The sequence below is a fragment of the Heteronotia binoei genome, chromosome 13 (assembly GCF_032191835.1).
Source record: "Heteronotia binoei isolate CCM8104 ecotype False Entrance Well chromosome 13, APGP_CSIRO_Hbin_v1, whole genome shotgun sequence".
In the NCBI taxonomy this organism is placed as follows: Eukaryota; Metazoa; Chordata; class Lepidosauria; order Squamata; family Gekkonidae; genus Heteronotia; species Heteronotia binoei.
Genome location: NC_083235.1, coordinates 11,263,122 through 11,280,242, shown reverse-complemented (window position 1 = coordinate 11,280,242; position 17,121 = coordinate 11,263,122). Strand labels below are relative to the sequence as shown.

General features: G+C 51.7%; 1 protein-coding gene across 1 annotated transcript in view; it reads right to left on the bottom strand.

The window, feature by feature from the left end:
* The window catches only part of SLC6A8 (solute carrier family 6 member 8), a 70,850-nt gene extending 61,378 nt beyond the window's left edge, over window positions 1-9,472 (bottom strand). The window contains 1 exon segment of the mRNA XM_060252747.1: window positions 9,308-9,472. Within this exon segment, the coding sequence (XP_060108730.1) occupies window positions 9,308-9,395 (88 nt within the window). The 5' untranslated portion in view covers window positions 9,396-9,472.
* Between the last annotated feature and the right edge of the window lie 7,649 nt (window positions 9,473-17,121).

The window sequence follows — 17,121 nt, the reverse complement described above, 5'->3', positions numbered from 1 at the left end:
ACCATGCTGGCGAGCTGGCGAACAAACACTACTGAAATTATGCGCCTGCCTCTCAGAACCGCAGCCGTGTCATGCCAGCCCGTACAGTTCTGTGGTGTTTACACAAAAGGATCGACTCCCTACGAGCTGGCTGAGATTACCAGAGGGAGGTTCCCTGCATCACTTTCTCATTCAGAACGGTGGCAGTGGATTAGCCACGCTTACTGCATGCCAACACCTCCCTACAGCTTTCCCTAGAAAGCCCCGGAAGATGAGAGAAGAGTTATTTCAGGCCAGGGAAGTTATCGGCTGGATGCCTCTTTATCTTGAGGCTCATAGGCCAAGCCCTGGCCTATCTTTGCCCATCTCTGAGGGTGCCTTCAGCCTCCATTGCCAATATTCTGTTCCCCTCACCACAGTTACACATAGTTCAAGATGGGTAGCCATGTTAGCCTGTCTGTAGCAGTAGAAAAGAGCAAAGAAAAAGGCACCAGTAGTGCCTTAAAGAACGCAAGAGAAGCCATGTTGGATCAGGCCAATGCCATCCAGTCCAATACTCTGTCACACAGTGGCCAAAAAAAATTCCAGATGCATCAGGAGGTTCAACAGTGGGGATAGGACACTAGAAGCCCTCCCACCGTTGCCCCCAAGCATCAAGAATACAGAGCATCGCTTGCCCCAGACAGAGAGTTCCATCTGTACCCTGTGGCTAAGAGCATTGATGGACCTCTGCTCCGTATGTTTAGCCAGTCCCCTCTTGGAGCCATCTACGTTTGTAGCTGCCACCACTTCCTGTGGCATTCACATGATTTGTGGCAGGGCATGAGCTTTCATGAATCAGTGCTCACTTCTTCAGATCTCAAAAGAGCAAGAGTCCAGTAGCTCCTTAAAGACTGACAAAATTTGCAACAGGGTAGGAGCTTTCATGAGTCAGCGCTCACATCTCCAGATGCTGTACCCCATCCCCTTGTCCGAAAAAGTATGCATGCATATGAAAGCTTACATTCTGAATAAACTTTCGTCGGTCTTAAAGGTGCCATTTGACTCCGACCTTTGTTCTACCACTTCAGACCAACACAGCTGCCCTCTTGGATCTATCGCCAAATACAGTTCTGTTCCCAAAGAAGCAAGCAGTGACTCATAAAAGCTCATCTCCTGCCACCAATTTGTAAGTCTTTAAGGTGTTACTGGACTCCGTCCTTGGAGGTTTTGAAACAGAGGCTGGATGGCCATCTGACAGCAATGAGGATCCTGTGAATTTAGGGGGAGGTGTTTGTGAGTTTCCTGCACTGTGCAAGGGGTTGGACTAGATGATCCTGGCGGTCCCCTCCAACTTTATGATTCCATGACTCTTGCTCTTTTCTGCTACTACGGTTTTACATAGCTCCCTTTTTGGCTCCAGTGGCTGCTCAGCATCTTTGCTTGTCTCGATCACCACCACCCCCCAAAAAAACCCCCCTGCTATAAACCCCAAAATAGACCCAGGTGGGCGCCATGTTGGTCTGAAGCATCAGACAAAGTTGGAGTCCAATAGCACCTTTAAGACAACCAAGTTTTATTCTGAATAAAACTTGTTGGTCTTAAAGTTGCTACTGGACTCCCTCTAAGCTGTGGAGTCTTGTGAGCTAAAATTCAACTTTGTGAGCTACTGGCTTAAAGTTGTGAGCTACTGCATGATTATTGTGCTCTGGGGCCATTTTTCCTGAGCTAAGACAAAAAATGGAGGCTAAAAAAAACGTGAGCTAGCTCATGCTAACTCAGCTTAGAGGGAACACTGCTACAAGCCCAAAATGTCAGAGATTTAAACTCCCCTCTCCACCAGGACTGAAAGTCAAGAGAAGTTCCTGTCAACTCTACAGACTTTTTTTGTATAATGTCCCCCTTTCTCTGTCTGGCTTAGAGAAAGAAGATTACTGTCCTGAGGGGAACGAGGACACTATGGAGGCTTGTGGTGTGAGGGAAGCCTTGCATCTTCTCATACGCATACAGAGAGAAACAGATTACTGTTCTGAGGGGAACCAGGGCACTATGGAGGTTTGTGGTGTGAGGGAGAAAGGCCTTGCTGGCTTCTCCTACGCACACACATGTCGCCTTTACGCCACAGTTCAAGGTTCTGGCAATCCCTCGGGTGTTTGCTCAGTATGATTCAATTCAATAAGACTTTATGAGTTAGCAAACTATACACCCCGTGTCAAACATCTACAAAGGACAGATCCCAGAACTCCCTTGTGAGAGGGGAAATAGAATACAATTCATCGCTGCCATCAAGTGCTAACGCAACTCGCGTTGGAGCTCAGCTTTTCTCTTGTCATTTAACACCACTCCACCCCCACCCCCCCCAAAATAATAAACGGGTTTCCCTTTCGCCAGCAGATTCACGTGGGTAGCCCTATTGGTCTAAAGCAACAGAACAAAGTTGGAGTCCAGTGGCACCTTTAAGACCAACAACGTTTTTTTTTCTGGATACAAGTTTTCGTGTGCACGCAACACTTCTTCAGTATCTGAGGAACCAGTATTTGAAGAAGTATGCAGGCATACAAAAAGCTTATACCCGGAATTAAACTTCAACGGTGCCACTGTATTCAAACTTTGTTCTGCCAGTAGAATGTGTCTCTGAAATACCAGGCTGGGAATGAATCTCTCTCCCTCAATGTTTTAAAAAAAGAGGACTAGGAACCTGTCGATGCTATCTAAATCCATCCTCTGAAAATCTCAGACGGACAACAGAAGTAAAGCTCAGAGTTCATTTTATTTATTAATATCCCTCCTTTCTCCTCAGTAGGGAACCAAAGTGGGTTACATTATTCTTCTATCCTCCATTTTATCACAACGAAGTAGGTTACGCTGAGAGCATAAGACTGGCCGAAGGTCACCAGTGAGCTTCCATCGCAGCGCAGGGATTCGAACCCAGGATTCCCAGATCTTAGCCTGATCCTCTAACCACTTCACCACACTGGCTTGGGTTCTGACGTCTTACAGATGCCTGAAATATCATGAGCCTTGCCCTTCAGGGTATATATCACTTTTGACAGAAATGGCTGGTGCTTAAAATTAAACTTGGTCTCTAGCTCTCAGTAGTGCACCAGGAAGACATGAGGGAGGGAAGGAAAACCAGTGGCTAATGTAACCCGTCACATCTCAGTCTGAGAGATTATCTGATGATATTGGATTTATATCCCGCCCTCCACTCTGAATTTCAGAGTCTCAGAGCGGCTCACAATCTCTTTATCTTCCTCCCCCACAACAGACACTCTGTGAGGTAGATGAAGATATTGGATTTATATCCCGCCCTCCACTCTGAAGAGTCTCAGAGCGGCTCACAATCTCCTTTCCCCTCCCCCCCCCCCCACAAACAAACACCCTGTGAGGTAGATGAAGATATTGGATTTATATCCCGCCCTCCACTCCGAAGAGTCTCAGAGCGGCTCACAATCTCCTTTCCCTTCCTCTCCCACAACAGACACCCTGTGAGGTAGATGAAGATATTGGATTTATATCCCGCCCTCCACTCTGAAGAGTCTCAGAGCGGCTCACAATCTCCTTTCCCTCCCCCCCCCACACAGACACCCTGTGAGGTAGATGAAGATATTGGATTTATATCCCGCCCCCCTCCACTCCGAAGAGTCTCAGAGCGGCTCACAATCTCCTTTCCCTTCCTCCCCCACAACAGACACCCTGTGAGGTGGGTGGGGCTGGAGAGGGCTCTCACAGCAGCTGCCCTTTCAAGGACAACCTCTGCCAGAGCTATGGCTGACCTAAGGCCATTCCAGCAGGTGCAAGTAGAGGAGCGGGGAATCAAACCCGGTTCTCCCAGATAAGAGTCTGCACACCTAACCACTATACCAAACTGGCTCTCAAAACCCTTCCTCAAAGAACCCTGGGCTGTATACCCACCCCACAGCCTCAGACCCCCCCGATTCAATCCTTACAACAACCCTGTGAAGGATATGAAACCGAGAGAGAAAGAGGCAGCAACTGGTCCAAGGTCACCTTCCAGGCCATGTGGGCTTCTCTTCTCCGGTTCAAATTCAGCACCACACTGCTGTGTACACATACACACCACAGCCAGCCCTTGGCACGAGGGAAACGGTACATAGAAGTGTCGGCTCGGGCTGGTCATCTGATCAGGGAGTCAGTCTCTGTGTGTGTATGACTCCTTCTGCAAGTGTTCATGACCAAGAGGAGGCCGCGCTGCCGGTGCACTTTCTTCAGAAAGCAGAGAGCAGAATCTGATCCTAAAAGAGGACAGACATAGCACCACACTGAACTGGTGTCGTGTCAGGAGTGGTACAAAAGCAAGGTGTGTGAGGGTTCCGATGACATCAAACAAGGCGTCGTCGCCCCCCCCCCAACGCCACAGCATTTCCAGAGAAGCGTCAAGAAAGCATCAAGACGCTACTCGCGTCACCCCTCTCTGGCTCGAGGCCCAGACGTCTGCATTATCTCCTAGGATGTGGGAGTTAAACTTGACCCGTGTCCGGAGACAGGCCCCGACCTGTTCTAACTGGGTTTCAGAGCCGAGTCCGGGTTTTGCAAACGGGTGCTTGGATCTCAAGGAGGCCAGCTGCTTCTCCTCGTTCCCCGGCAGAGCCGCCCTTCCCATGTACTTGGGCACACACGTGTCGTGCCGATGTAGCACACCTGAGTGGCGCTCAACGGCTCTCCTCATCCCCTGGACTTTCTTCTCCGCATCCCCCCCTCCCTGCTGAAACAGCCAATCATGAGCCAGCTCCCGCTGACGGTGCCCTGCTGTATCCCTGTTGACCTAGCCAGTCGGACAACCTGATGGAGATTAAAAGTAGATTCCGTTTCGCCCCAGAGTGCCTTTCAGTTCGGCCCTCTCCGCAGTTCTAGGCAGCGGTCACTGCCTCAAGTACATCTGGGGGTTGACGTGGGAGAGATTTGCTTTTGCCCATGAGTTTTATCGCCTTATTAAGCTGTAGACTACACAAATGTGTTTTCCACGCACGAGAGCCCACACCAAAGCCTACACCACCGTCTGCCAAGCAAATGTGGTCACTTAGAAGGGGAGTGGGAGGGGGGAAAGGGGTACTTGACCCCTCAAATATGCGCTGGTTTTCCAATGTAAAAGACCCCACCCCAGTTTTCCTCCCCCAACCAGACTCTCTTCTGGTTTCAAAAACCTGCCTAGGGAAGGGGACTTGAAAAATATTTGTGCGGGGCATACATAGGGGACAATTGGCAGATGCCAATGTCTTGCGTTGATCCCCCCCCCGCAAATGCCCCCCTCTCCACCCACATTCTGCTCTATGGAGACAGCCACTGTTCCTTCTGTAACGTTTCCTTCCCCCCTAGCAGAGGCAGATAAGAACATGAGAAGCCATGCTGGATCAGGCAATGGCCCATCCAGTCCAACACTCTGTGTCACAGAAGAACATAAGAGAAGCCATGTTGGGTCAGGCCAATGGCCCATCCAGTCCAACACTCTGCGTCACATAAGAACATAAGAGAAGCCGTGTTGGATCAGGCCAGTGGCCCATCCAGTCCAACACTCTGTGTCACATAAGAACATAAGAGAAGCCATGTTGGATCAGGCCAGTGGCCCATCCAGTCAACACTCTGTGTCACATAAGACATGAGAAGCCATGTTGGATCAGGCCAATGGCCCATCCAGTCCAACACTCTGTGTCACATAGGAACATAAGAGAAGCCATGCTGGATCAGGCCAATGGCCCATCCAGTCCAACACTTTGTGTCACACGGTGGCCAAAAAACCCAGGTGCCATCAGGAGGTCCACCAGTGGGGCCAGGACACTAGAAGCCCTCCCACTGTGCCCCCCCAAGCACCAAGAATACAGAGTATCACTGCCCCAGACAGAGAGTTCCAACGATAAGCTGGGGCTAAGGGCCACTGATGGACCTCTGCTCCACATGCTTATCCAATCCCCTCTAGAAGCTGTAATAGTAAGGCAAGGTGAAGATGTGGGCGCCGTGAAGGTTGGCAGTGCTCACGTCACAGAGATCTGATGCACGGGGTGGATGAGGTGTGTTCTTGCACACAAGTCTCAGCAAAGTGGAGACACGCCTGGCTGCATGGTAGAGGCAGCTCGAGACTGCAAACCTCTTGGGCTGCTCCTATCCGTTTAAAATAGGAAGTTGGTACAAGCGAAAATCCTCTCCACATTGTGACACTGTTTCCTTCCAGTTGTGCATGTGTACGTATGCTATAGAGCCCCGTGGCGCAGAGTGGTAAAGCTGCAGCACTGCAGTCTGAACTCTCTGCTCACGACCTGAGTTCGATCCCGGCAGAAGCTGGTTTCAGGCAGCTAGCTCAGGTTGACTCAGCCTTCCATCCTTCCGAGGTCAGTAAATGAGCCCCCAGTTTGCTGGGGGGAAAGTGTAGATGACTGGGGAAGGCAATGGCAAACCACCCCATAAAAAGTCTGCCGTGAAAATGTTGTGAAAGCAACGTCACCCCAGATTCGGAAACGACTGGTGCTTGCACAGGGGACTGCCTTTACCTTTTTATGTATTGCTATATCAGGATTTTCCCCATAGGCACAACCAGGACAAAATCACAAAGCAGCAAACTCCACAAGTGAGCGGAACTGCTGGGGCCACAGGGAAAAGGAAATACATTCAAGGAGCTCTTTACATACGCTTTCCCTTCGTTTACAAGCTGCCTTTCTCCCCCAAAGCCGCTTACGTCATTTTCCTCTTCTCCATTTTATCCTTGATGCAACCCTGTGAGGTAGGCTGGGCTGAGAGAGACTGTGACGGGTCACGGTTTCAACAGCAGTGTGGGAATTCGAACCTGGGTTTCCCAGAACTTTGCCTGGCGTCTTAACTGCTGCACCCTCTGAGTCCCTCTATCCTGGCAGGTAGTGGGTGGCCCAGAATGGGGTGCCAAATGAGTTGCGGAACCACCGCTGGGGGGGATAGGAATACCCCACGGCCAGGCTGAATTTCTTGCTCTCCTGTAAGGTTTTTGGTGAAGGGCCTTCACCTCACCTAGCCAGTAATTTTTGAGAGGAGAAGCGGGTGGGATATGGGCCTCCCACTTGACTGATTTACTCCAGAAACAGCCAGTTTGGTGTAGCAGTTAAGTGCGCAGACTCTTATCTGGGAGAACCGGGTTTGATTCCCCACTCCTCCACTCGCAGCTGCTGGAATGGCCTTGGGTCAGCCGTAGCTCTCAAAGAGTTGTCCTTGAAAGGGCAGCTTCTGTCAGAGCTCTCTCAGCCCCACCCACCTCACAGGGCGTCGGTTGTGGGGGAGGAAGGGAAAGGAGATTGTAGGCTGCTCTGAGACTCTGTCCTTGAAAGGGCAGCTTCTGGGAGAACTCTCTCAGCCCCACCCACCTCACAGGGTGTCTGTTGTGGGGGAGGAAAGGACATTGTAGGCCGCCCTGAGACTCTGCGATTCAGAGTAAGGGAGGGGTATAAATCCAATACCTTCTTCTTCTTGCCAACTAGGAGAGCCAACATCCCTCCTTTCTTGCTAACTAGGAGAGCCAATAGGAACTTAATATCCTCCGCCTCTCCTCCGTTTTAGTCTCACAACAACCTTGCAAGGTAGGTTCGCTGAGCGCATGTACCACTGAGCAAGCTTCCATGGTAGCATGGAAGACCCCAGCCGGACCCTCTAGCCTTTGTACCTCTCTTAGCCGAATCAGAGAGAGAGAGAGAGAGAGAGAGAAAGAGAGGAGAAGCGGGGTGGGGGAGACGGCCCATCCCATAAAACAGGCGCTCCCTTTCTGGACGTCGGAGGGTGCACTTTGAACCCTGCAGAGCGAGAGATGTGCAGGGTGGGGTGATACTCACAGGCCCACTCCGTGCCAAGCAGCATCTTCCGCCCCTCCCCCTCCCCCCCCCACCCGCTGCCCATGTAATTCCAGCTTAGACAGGATTCCTCCAGTATCTAATCACCGTACGCTCATCTTTCAGACTCGGGATAGATCGGATCCCATTCCTTGCTTCCTCCTTGGGTGCCACTCCCCCCCACAAGCAAGCATATTTTCTCTCCCCCCAAGCTAGAAGAGCCACAGCTGTAGACTGGAGTCTCTTTTACAGGACTGTACCTCCCCCCCCCCCCCCCCGCATCTCCAACCTTTTGGATTCCGTATGCTGCCTTTTGGACTTCACCTTGGCACGGCTCCCTGAGTGACATTTAGGAATCTCAAAGGCAAGATGTTTAATTTCTAAACTCCCAGATTGCCGGCTGCCTAGAAACCGCATGATTTTTTTTTTCGCTGGGATCTTCTCTCCGCCGGCATGGGAGGCCGGTCGGGTTCTCCGGTTCCCAGCTTCGTTTGGTCTAAAAATAATCTGTTTAGTTAGAATACTGACAAGGCTGCCTTTCTCTAGAGCAACCGGGTCCCCGCAGCAGGTATTCTGCTTCTCTCCCCAGGTACGCTGTAGGCGCATTCCAGGCCTTGGCCCTGATTCTGGAGACCAGCTCTCTTAAGCTCTCATTCATCTTTGTATCCTGCCTTCGTCCTTTTTTCCTTCCCCGGGTCTCCGGACCGACTGCAATTGCCACAAGAGGTCAGATCTCCAAACCTCTGGTTGTTCAGAACTCTGAAACCCATGGTAGATCTCCAAGCCCTTCAGGGGTCACATCTCCAAGGCCTAAAGGGGTCACATCTCCAAATTCCTTCATAGTCTGAACTTCGAAACCCAGGGTGGATCTCCAAAACCCCAACCCTACAGCGGTCAGAGGATTGTGGCCAGGTCTCCGAACCCCTCCACGGTCAGATCTCCAAACCGTACAGTGGTCAGATCTCCAAACTTCTTGCCGTTCAGACCGCCAAACCCCAGGCCTCGGATTCAGTGGGAGCTCACAGGAGCACAGCTCCGGAACCTTTCTGAGAGTCCCACCTCCTCCAGCTCCTTGTCCATTGACTAGTAGGTGCAGCTGCATAACAATCCCTGGATGAGCTCCACCGCCTATTTTTCTACAAAACGACCCCTGTGAAACCCCTTCACGGTCCGATCTCCAAAACCCATCGCTGGGGGACCTGCAGCAGGCGAGGTCCACCCGGGTCCCTTGGATCTCCTCCCCCTTATGGCAAAACCACAGGTGACTGAGTAGACTGGGTTCAGGAAGGAAGTGTTCTCCAGGCCAGCTCGGCGCAGCGATCCTGGAGGTTTGCTGGCCTTCCTCTGGACTGGGGGAAGCGGGTATTTGTGAATGTCTCGTTTTGGGCAGGGGGCTGGACTAGATGACCTTCGGGGATGCCTTCCAACTCTGGGCTTCTGTCCTCGGAATTTGACCCTAGGGAAGGGAAGCGGGTGCAGCCTGCCCCCCTCTCGCAGGAATGGGTCGCGCCTCTCCCCACCCCACCCCCCCCCCGGCCCGGACTCACCTCCCCCGTTCTTGTAGCACAGGTAAGGAAAGCGCCAGACGTTGCCCAGGCCGACGGCGAAGCCCACGCAGGACATGATGAAGTCCATCTGGCGAGTCCAGGTCTCCCTCTCGCGGGGCAGGAGGGCCAGCGGCGTCGGGCTGGGGGGATCGGCGGCCTCGGCCCCCTTCTCGCCTCCCGGCGGGGGGTGGCATCCGGCGAGGGATGTCTTCCGCTTCGGCTGCTGCTCGCTGGAGACGCTGTAGACGCCCACGCCGCCCTCCGAGGCAGCCCCTTTGGCCATGGCCCCCTCGGGGGGCGCCCCCCAGCCCCACTCCAGGCGGGATCGGGGCCGCTGCTGCTGCTGCTGGGGGGGGAAGCCCCTTCGGAGCGGCGGGATGGGGGGCTGGGAGTCCGGCTGGGGCTGAAGGGGGTGTCTTTTCCTTGGATAGGGGTGGGGGGGGGGCGATCGGCGGCGCCGAGGCTCAGAAGCAGTCGACGAAGCACTTGAAGGTCAACCTGAAAAACCTCATGTGTTCAACGCGGGACGCGAGAGAAGCGGGAGTCCGGCGGCCGGGGAAGGTCGGATCGGGCGGCCCGGAGGGGGGGAAAGACCCCCGCGGTAGCCCACCTGCAAACGCGCCTGGGGGAAGCGGGCTGTGCGCCCTGGGCGCATGCACCAGCGCGCCCGGTCGAGGCTCGCCTGCCTCTTCCTTGGCCCGGCTGCAGCGAGCTTCTGCCGCTCGCCTCCCTCGGCTGGAGGAAAGAGAGAGACTGGGGCGGGGGGGGGAGGGCGGGCCCGTGACGTCAGCAGCCCTCCCCCTGCCTCCCTTCCCCCTCCCCTCCTCCTCCCCGCCGCTGCCGGCGTCACAGCCGCCGCTTTCCTTTGCAACGCCGGTGGTAAGGGGGTGGGGGGAGAGGGAAAGGGGGAGCCGGGGGGCGGTGGGATGGCTGGGATTGCAGCCGGAAGAGAGAACCCGCCGTTGCAAAATTGCACATTGCACACTTGCAAGATTGCACATTTGCACATTGCACCTGTTCCCCAGAGCTCTCCCGCAGCGTTTGTTTCTTTTTCGATTATTATTTTTTATTGGGTTTTTTTTTTTTTTTTTGCAAACGCTGGAAGAAACAGAAGGCGGGGTTTTGGTTTTGTTGTCGTGGGCAGGGGTCTCTCTCGGTGCGCGCGCGCCGCGCTGTAGCACGCGGTTTTTTTTTTTTTTTGCAAATGGCAAGTATTTTTTTTTTGCTAGGGCTTGCACCGGGGGAGGCCAAACTTGCGTAACGTAAGAGCCACGCAGAATAAACGTCAGATGTTGGAGAGCCGCGAGACAGGAAGGGAAGGAAGGAAAATGGATGGGGGGAGAGATGGAAAGAAAGCAACTTTAAATGCCTTCCCCAAGCTGCTGGTTGGCTTGACTTGGCTTGGAGAAGCGATTTAAAGAGATCCAAGCGGGCAGCCGTGTTGGTCTGAAGCAGCTGGACAAAGCAGGAGTCGTGGCACCTTTAAGACCAACCGAGTTTTATTTAGAACGAAAGCTTACGTTCTAAATAAAAATATGGTTGGTCTTAAAGGTGCCACTTGACTCCTGCTTTGTTCGATTTAAAGAGAGAAAGGCCTTCTCCAAGCTGGGCGGTGGGGACTTTTTAGAGCCACGCAATGTGTGTGAAAAGAGCCACATGTGGCTCCCGAACTGCAGTTTGGCTCCCCGTGGCTTACGCAGTAAAAACCCAGCTGCAAAACGCATGCTTTAGTGTAGTGTGAATGCATCCTCTGGGTGTGAATTAACCCCGCGGAATGCCCTGCATGCGTATTGCACGGGCGTGTGCGCGCCTGTATGCCGGGTTGCCAGCTCCAGGTGGAGAAACTTCCTGGAGATTTGGAGGGGAGGGGGAGAATCGAAGCGGGGGACGAACCCGTCGCGTCCATCCTCCAAAAGCAGCCAAATTGACTCTGGTCGACCAGCTCTCTGTCGTCTGGAGAAAAGCTGTCATTCGGGGGGGGGGGGGGGGGGGGGTCTCCAGGCGCCACCTGGAGATTGGCAACCGTCTTGCGCATCTAGGGTTTTGCCGCATGTGGGAACGGGCTTTCGAGGGCTGCGGCTGGCCTGCCAATTGCTGCCCTGGATTGGGGCGCTTGCCTTCAGGATCGGCCCATAAAAATCCTCTCTCGGTTGCCATGGCTATTCTGCAGACGCGTTGGGGAGGAAACCCCATGGAACCAGGTGTGATTTACACCCGAGTAAACACGCCTAGAGAACCTAGAGCAAAACCTTTGCTCTCTCCACAAAGAATCCGGCCCCATTACTCTTTTGGATCAACCCCTGCTCCTCCCTTTTCTTGCTACAGCTGCCAACTCCAGTTTGGAAAATTCCTGGAGACTTGGGGGAGGGGGGGTGGAACCCGAAGAGGGCAAAGTTTGGGGAAAGGAGAAAGCTCAGTGGGGTGCAGTGCCCTAGAGTCCACCCTCCAAAGCAACCCTTTCCTCCACCAGAACTGACCTGTCACCTATAATTCTCTGAGATCTCCAGGATCCACCTGGAGGTTGCCAACCTTATTCCTACCCTGGGCCAATTTATCCAGAGATATAGGAGGGGGAGGCTGAAGCCAGGAGTCTCGCTGATCTATCCACTTCAGTCCTCTGGAATTAAACGGGATTCATTTCTTTGTATGGTGCCATACAGATGGACTTGGTAGAGAAATCACTTGGCACATGCTCAGAGGCCCCTGTTGTTACTTCTTGGTGCTCCTAGACTTTGATCTTCCCTTCCGCTGACCCACCAGCTCCCTGCCTCCAGATACCATCCAATGCAGGGGTTGTTTCTTTCTCCCTGGAGCGCTCCCTGGCTATATATTAATATAGGTGCAACTATAACATCTGTATATGCCTGAAGAACCTCAAGTTCTCACTCCCCCCCCCCTTCTAATGTGGTACATTTTTTATCTTGAGATTCGTAACCATTTTCTACTTTCGCTTGTTGCAGTGATTATGTAACTATATAGCTGCAAGGCATTACTTTCTGTGTGGAATCATTCCAAGCGTGGTTTTGCTACTAATGAGCTGTTATCCTTGACATATTTTTTATGTACGTGTTTTTGTGCTGGATTTATTACCGTGCAAGAAACGGACGTTTTTTGATCAGGTAGGGACCTGTTTATTGACTATTTTGAATACGACAATTTATTGCAAAGAATTTGATTTTGCTACTGATCTTTGGCATTGTGGATTAATTGGCTTTTTTCTTCTTCTGAAAAGCATGGACGTGTTCTTTGCGTTCTTCTCACACCAGTCATAAGAACATAAGAGAAGCCATGTTGGACCAGACCAATGGCCTATCCAGTCCAACACTCTGTGTCACATAAGAACATAAGAGAAGCCATGTTGGACCAGACCAATGGCCTATCCAGTCCAACACTCTGTGTCACATAGTGACCCAAAAAAACAGGTGCCATCAGGAGGTCCACCAGTGAGGCTAGAAGCCCTTCCACTGTGCCCCCCTTCACCCAAGCACAAGAATACAGAGCATCACTGCCCCAGACATAAAAACATAAGAGAAGCCATGTTGGATCAGGCCAATGGCCTATCCAGTCCAACACACTGTGTCACAGAAGAACATAAGAGAAGCCATGTTGGATCAGGCCAGTGGCCCATCCAGTCCAACACTCTGTGTCACATAAGAACATAAGAGAAGCCATGTTGGATCAGGCCAGTGGCCCATCCAGTCCAACACTCTGTGTCACATAAGAACATAAGAGAAGCCATGTTGGATCAGGCCAGTGGCCCATCCAGTCCAACACTCTGTGTCACAGAAGAACATAAGAGAAGCCGTGTTGGATCAGGCCAATGGCCCATCCAGTCCAACACTCTGTGTCACATAAGAGAAGCCATGATGGATCAGGCCAATGGCCCATCCAGTCCAACACTCTGTGTCACATAAGAACATAAGAGAAGCCATGTTGGATCAGGCCAGTGGCCCCTCCAGTCCAACACTCTGTGTCACATAAGAACATAAGAGAAGCCATGATGGATCAGGCCAATGGCCCATCCAGTCCAACACTCTGTGTCACATAAGAACATAAGAGAAGCCATGTTGGATCAGGCCAGTGGCCCATCCAGTCCAACACTCTGTGTCACATAAGAACATAAGAGAAGCCATGATGGATCAGGCCAGTGGCCCCTCCAGTCCAACACTCTGTGTCACATAAGAACATAAGAGAAGCCATGATGGATCAGGCCAGTGGCCCCTCCAGTCCAACACTCTGTGTCACATAAGAACATAAGAGAAGCCATGATGGATCAGGCCAATGGCCCATCCAGTCCAACACTCTGTGTCACATAAGAACATAAGAGAAGCCATGTTGGATCAGGCCAGTGGCCCATCCAGTCCAACACTCTGTGTCACATAAGAACATAAGAGAAGCCATGATGGATCAGGCCAGTGGCCCCTCCAGTCCAACACTCTGTGTCACATAAGAACATAAGAGAAGCCATGATGGATCAGGCCAGTGGCCCCTCCAGTCCAACACTCTGTGTCACATAAGAACATAAGAGAAGCCATGTTGGATCAGGCCAGTGGCCCCTCCAGTCCAACACTCTGTGTCACAGAAGAACATAAGAGAAGCCATGTTGGATCAGGCCAGTGGCCCCTCCAGTCCAACACTCTGTGTCACATAAGAACATAAGAGAAGCCATGATGGATCAGGCCAGTGGCCCCTCCAGTCCAACACTCTGTGTCACATAAGAACATAAGAGAAGCCATGTTGGATCAGGCCAGTGGCCCATCCAGTCCAACACCCTGTGTCACACAGTGGCCAAAAACCCAGTCGCCATCAGGAGGTCCATCACTGGGGCCAGGACACTAGAAGCCCTCCCTCACTGTTGCCCCCCCCCCCAAAGCACCTATAGAACATCACTTCCCCAGACAGAGACTTCCATCTATACCTTGTTGTGGCTAAGAGCCACAGATGGACCTCTGCTCCATATTTTGATCCACTCCCCTCTTGAAGCTGCTTATGCTTGTAGCCGACTGCTCAGCAATTTCATGGAATGTCCGAGAGTTCTCATATTGTGAGAAGGGGAGAAAAGGACTTCTCTCTCTACCTTCTCTATCTTGCGAGGCAGGCCAGAGCGAGAGACAGAAACTGACCCAATGTTATCCAGCAAGCTTCATGACAAAGCGGGGGATCCGAACCCTGAACTTGCAGGACTCTGGGACTGAAATGGCTGCGGGTTCTCCGTGGGAGCCTGTTTTTGTCCATCTTTGGAGACTCCTTTCCCGTTTATTTTTATCTCGGGTCAGGACCAAGGCACTGAAACAAAGTTCCAGGGCAGAGTACCAGTGACCTCCACCGTAATCCTTACAGTTGCCAACTTCCATGTTGAACCTGGAGATTTCCCAGAGTGGCAGTTGTTCCCCAGGCAACAGAGATCAGTTCCCCTGAAGAAAATGGCTGCGTTGGAGGGAAAACTCTGGAACCCTGCTGAAGTCCTTCCCCAAATCCAGCCCTCCCCAGGCTCTGCCAGTTTGGTGTCGTGGTGAAGTGCGCGGACTCTTATCTGGGAGAGCCGGGTTTGATTCCCCACTCCTCCACTTGCACCTCTGGAATGGCCTTGGGTCAGCCATAGCTCTGGCAGAGGTTGTCCTTGGAAGGGCATCTTCTGGGAGAGCTCTCTCAGCCCCACCTACCTCACAGGGTTTGATTCCCCACTCCTCCACTTGCAGCTGCTGGAATGGCTTTGGGTCAGCCATAGCTCTCGTAGGAGTTGTCCTTGGAAGGGCAGCTTCTGTCAGAGCTCTCTCAGGCCCACCTACCTCACAGGGTTTGATTCCCCACTCTTCCACTTGCAGCTGCTGGAATGGCTTTGGGTCAGCCATAGCTCTCGTAGGAGTTGTCCTTGGAAGGGCAGCTTCTGTCAGAGCTCTCTCAGGCCCACCCAACTCACAGGGTGTTTGTTGTGGTGGAGGAAGATAAAGGAGATTGCAAGCTGCTCTGTGACTCTGAGATTCATAGTATAGGGGGGGGGGTATAAATCCAATATCATCATCTTCTCCTCCTTCTCAAAACTAGGCAGTAGTAAGTGGAAGCCCTTCTTGAAATTCCCACTCTCTGTTCCCAAGAACCCTTGATCCCAAATCCTGGATGTCAGAGAGTGCACTCTAAATATGCTCAGTGGCACTCTTTTTTTCTCCACTCTCTGACGCCACAAAAAGGGTCTGGGATTCAGCTCAGGTGAGCCCTAGTTCATCCGGAACCTTACAGTAGAGTCAAGGCGCCTTTGAACCAAATGGAATTGTGGTTTTAAATGGTTAGTTTAATTGTTGTTTTAAATGTAATTGTATATTTAATTAACTGTTATGAAATTGGGGTATTTTATTATTGTACTATTGTAACGTTGTATTTTATGCTATGTAAGCCACCCTGAGCCTGCTTTGGCAGGGAGGGTGGGATATAAATTAAAAATTATTATTATTATTGACTCCTTCTTAGGGTTGCCAGCCTCCAGGTGGGGCCTGGAGATCTCCTGGAATTGCAACCGACCCCCGGAGTACAGAGACGAGTTCCCCTGGAGAAAATGGCTGCTTTGGAAAGGTGGGCTCCTCTTCCACCCCCAAATATCCAAGTGTTTCCCAGCCCAGAGTTACGAGAACATAAGAGAAGCCATGTTGGATCAGGCCAGTGGCCCATCCAGTCCAACACTCTGTGTCACACAGTGGCCAAAAAACCCCCAGGTGCCATCAGGAGGTCCACCATTGGGGCCATGACACTAGAAGCCCTCCCACTGTGCCCCCCCAAGCACCAAGAATACAGAGCATCACTGCCCCAGACAGAGAGTTCCAACGATAAGCCTTGGCTAATAGCCACTGATAGACCTCTGCTCCATATGGTTATCCAGTCCCCTCTTGAAGCTGTCTATGCTTGTAGCCGCCACCACCACCTCTTGTGGCAGTTGTCAACCCGGCTGCTTCTTCCTGACCGCCACTCCAGACCTCAGTAGCTGTTTCTGATTCCTCCCACTGCCTGGGTTTCTATTTCCTGATACGGAAAGAGAAAGAAGCTTTATGAGGCTTGTGTGGTGATTGTCAACTTCTCAGAAACCAAAAACAAAACACCTTGTCTTAGCCAAGGGGGTGCTTTTGAGGGAGGCAGTGGCCTCTGGGCCGGTTGCCAAAACACTGTGTATAAAAGCCAGGCAGGACGCCAGAACTGAAGACAGATGTTTAATTTTTTTTTTTAGTAAACAGCTGCAGCATTTTCCCCGAGTGCACCTGGCTGAACCGCATCACACTCCAAATTCGTGGAAGCTCTTGTGACCAAACCCTTTGCAGTTGGGCGCAGTGGTAGAATTTCAGCTAGGTTCTGGGAGAGCTGGGTTCGAGTCCCAGCTCCTGCCTAGGGTTACCAGACTCCAGGTGGTGCAACAATAAACAACCCAAAAAGGTCATAGTGACCAAAAATTACTAAAGTGTAATGTAGTACTGCAATTCATAACATTTATAGGTGAAACATAGTTCATAAAGACACCTACATATAAGGAACAATCTCGATACAAAATAAAGTTCTGCAAAGTGTTTTCCAATATGAAGTAGAGTTCCGATGTACAGGAGCTCGATTCCATATCCTGCTTCGAAGTTTCTTCCAGCAAAGGTATACTCTACGATTTTCTCTTCAGCGGAGCTGCAAGGTAAGTATTATCCAAGATAATTCATAGGCAAACCACAAACCACTCACACCCTGATACAAGCGTATTACTTTATTTTAGACGTCTATAATTTTATAGTATATTGATATTTACCATAAATGGGTTCATTGGAATGACAACATTTTTAACTTGTTTG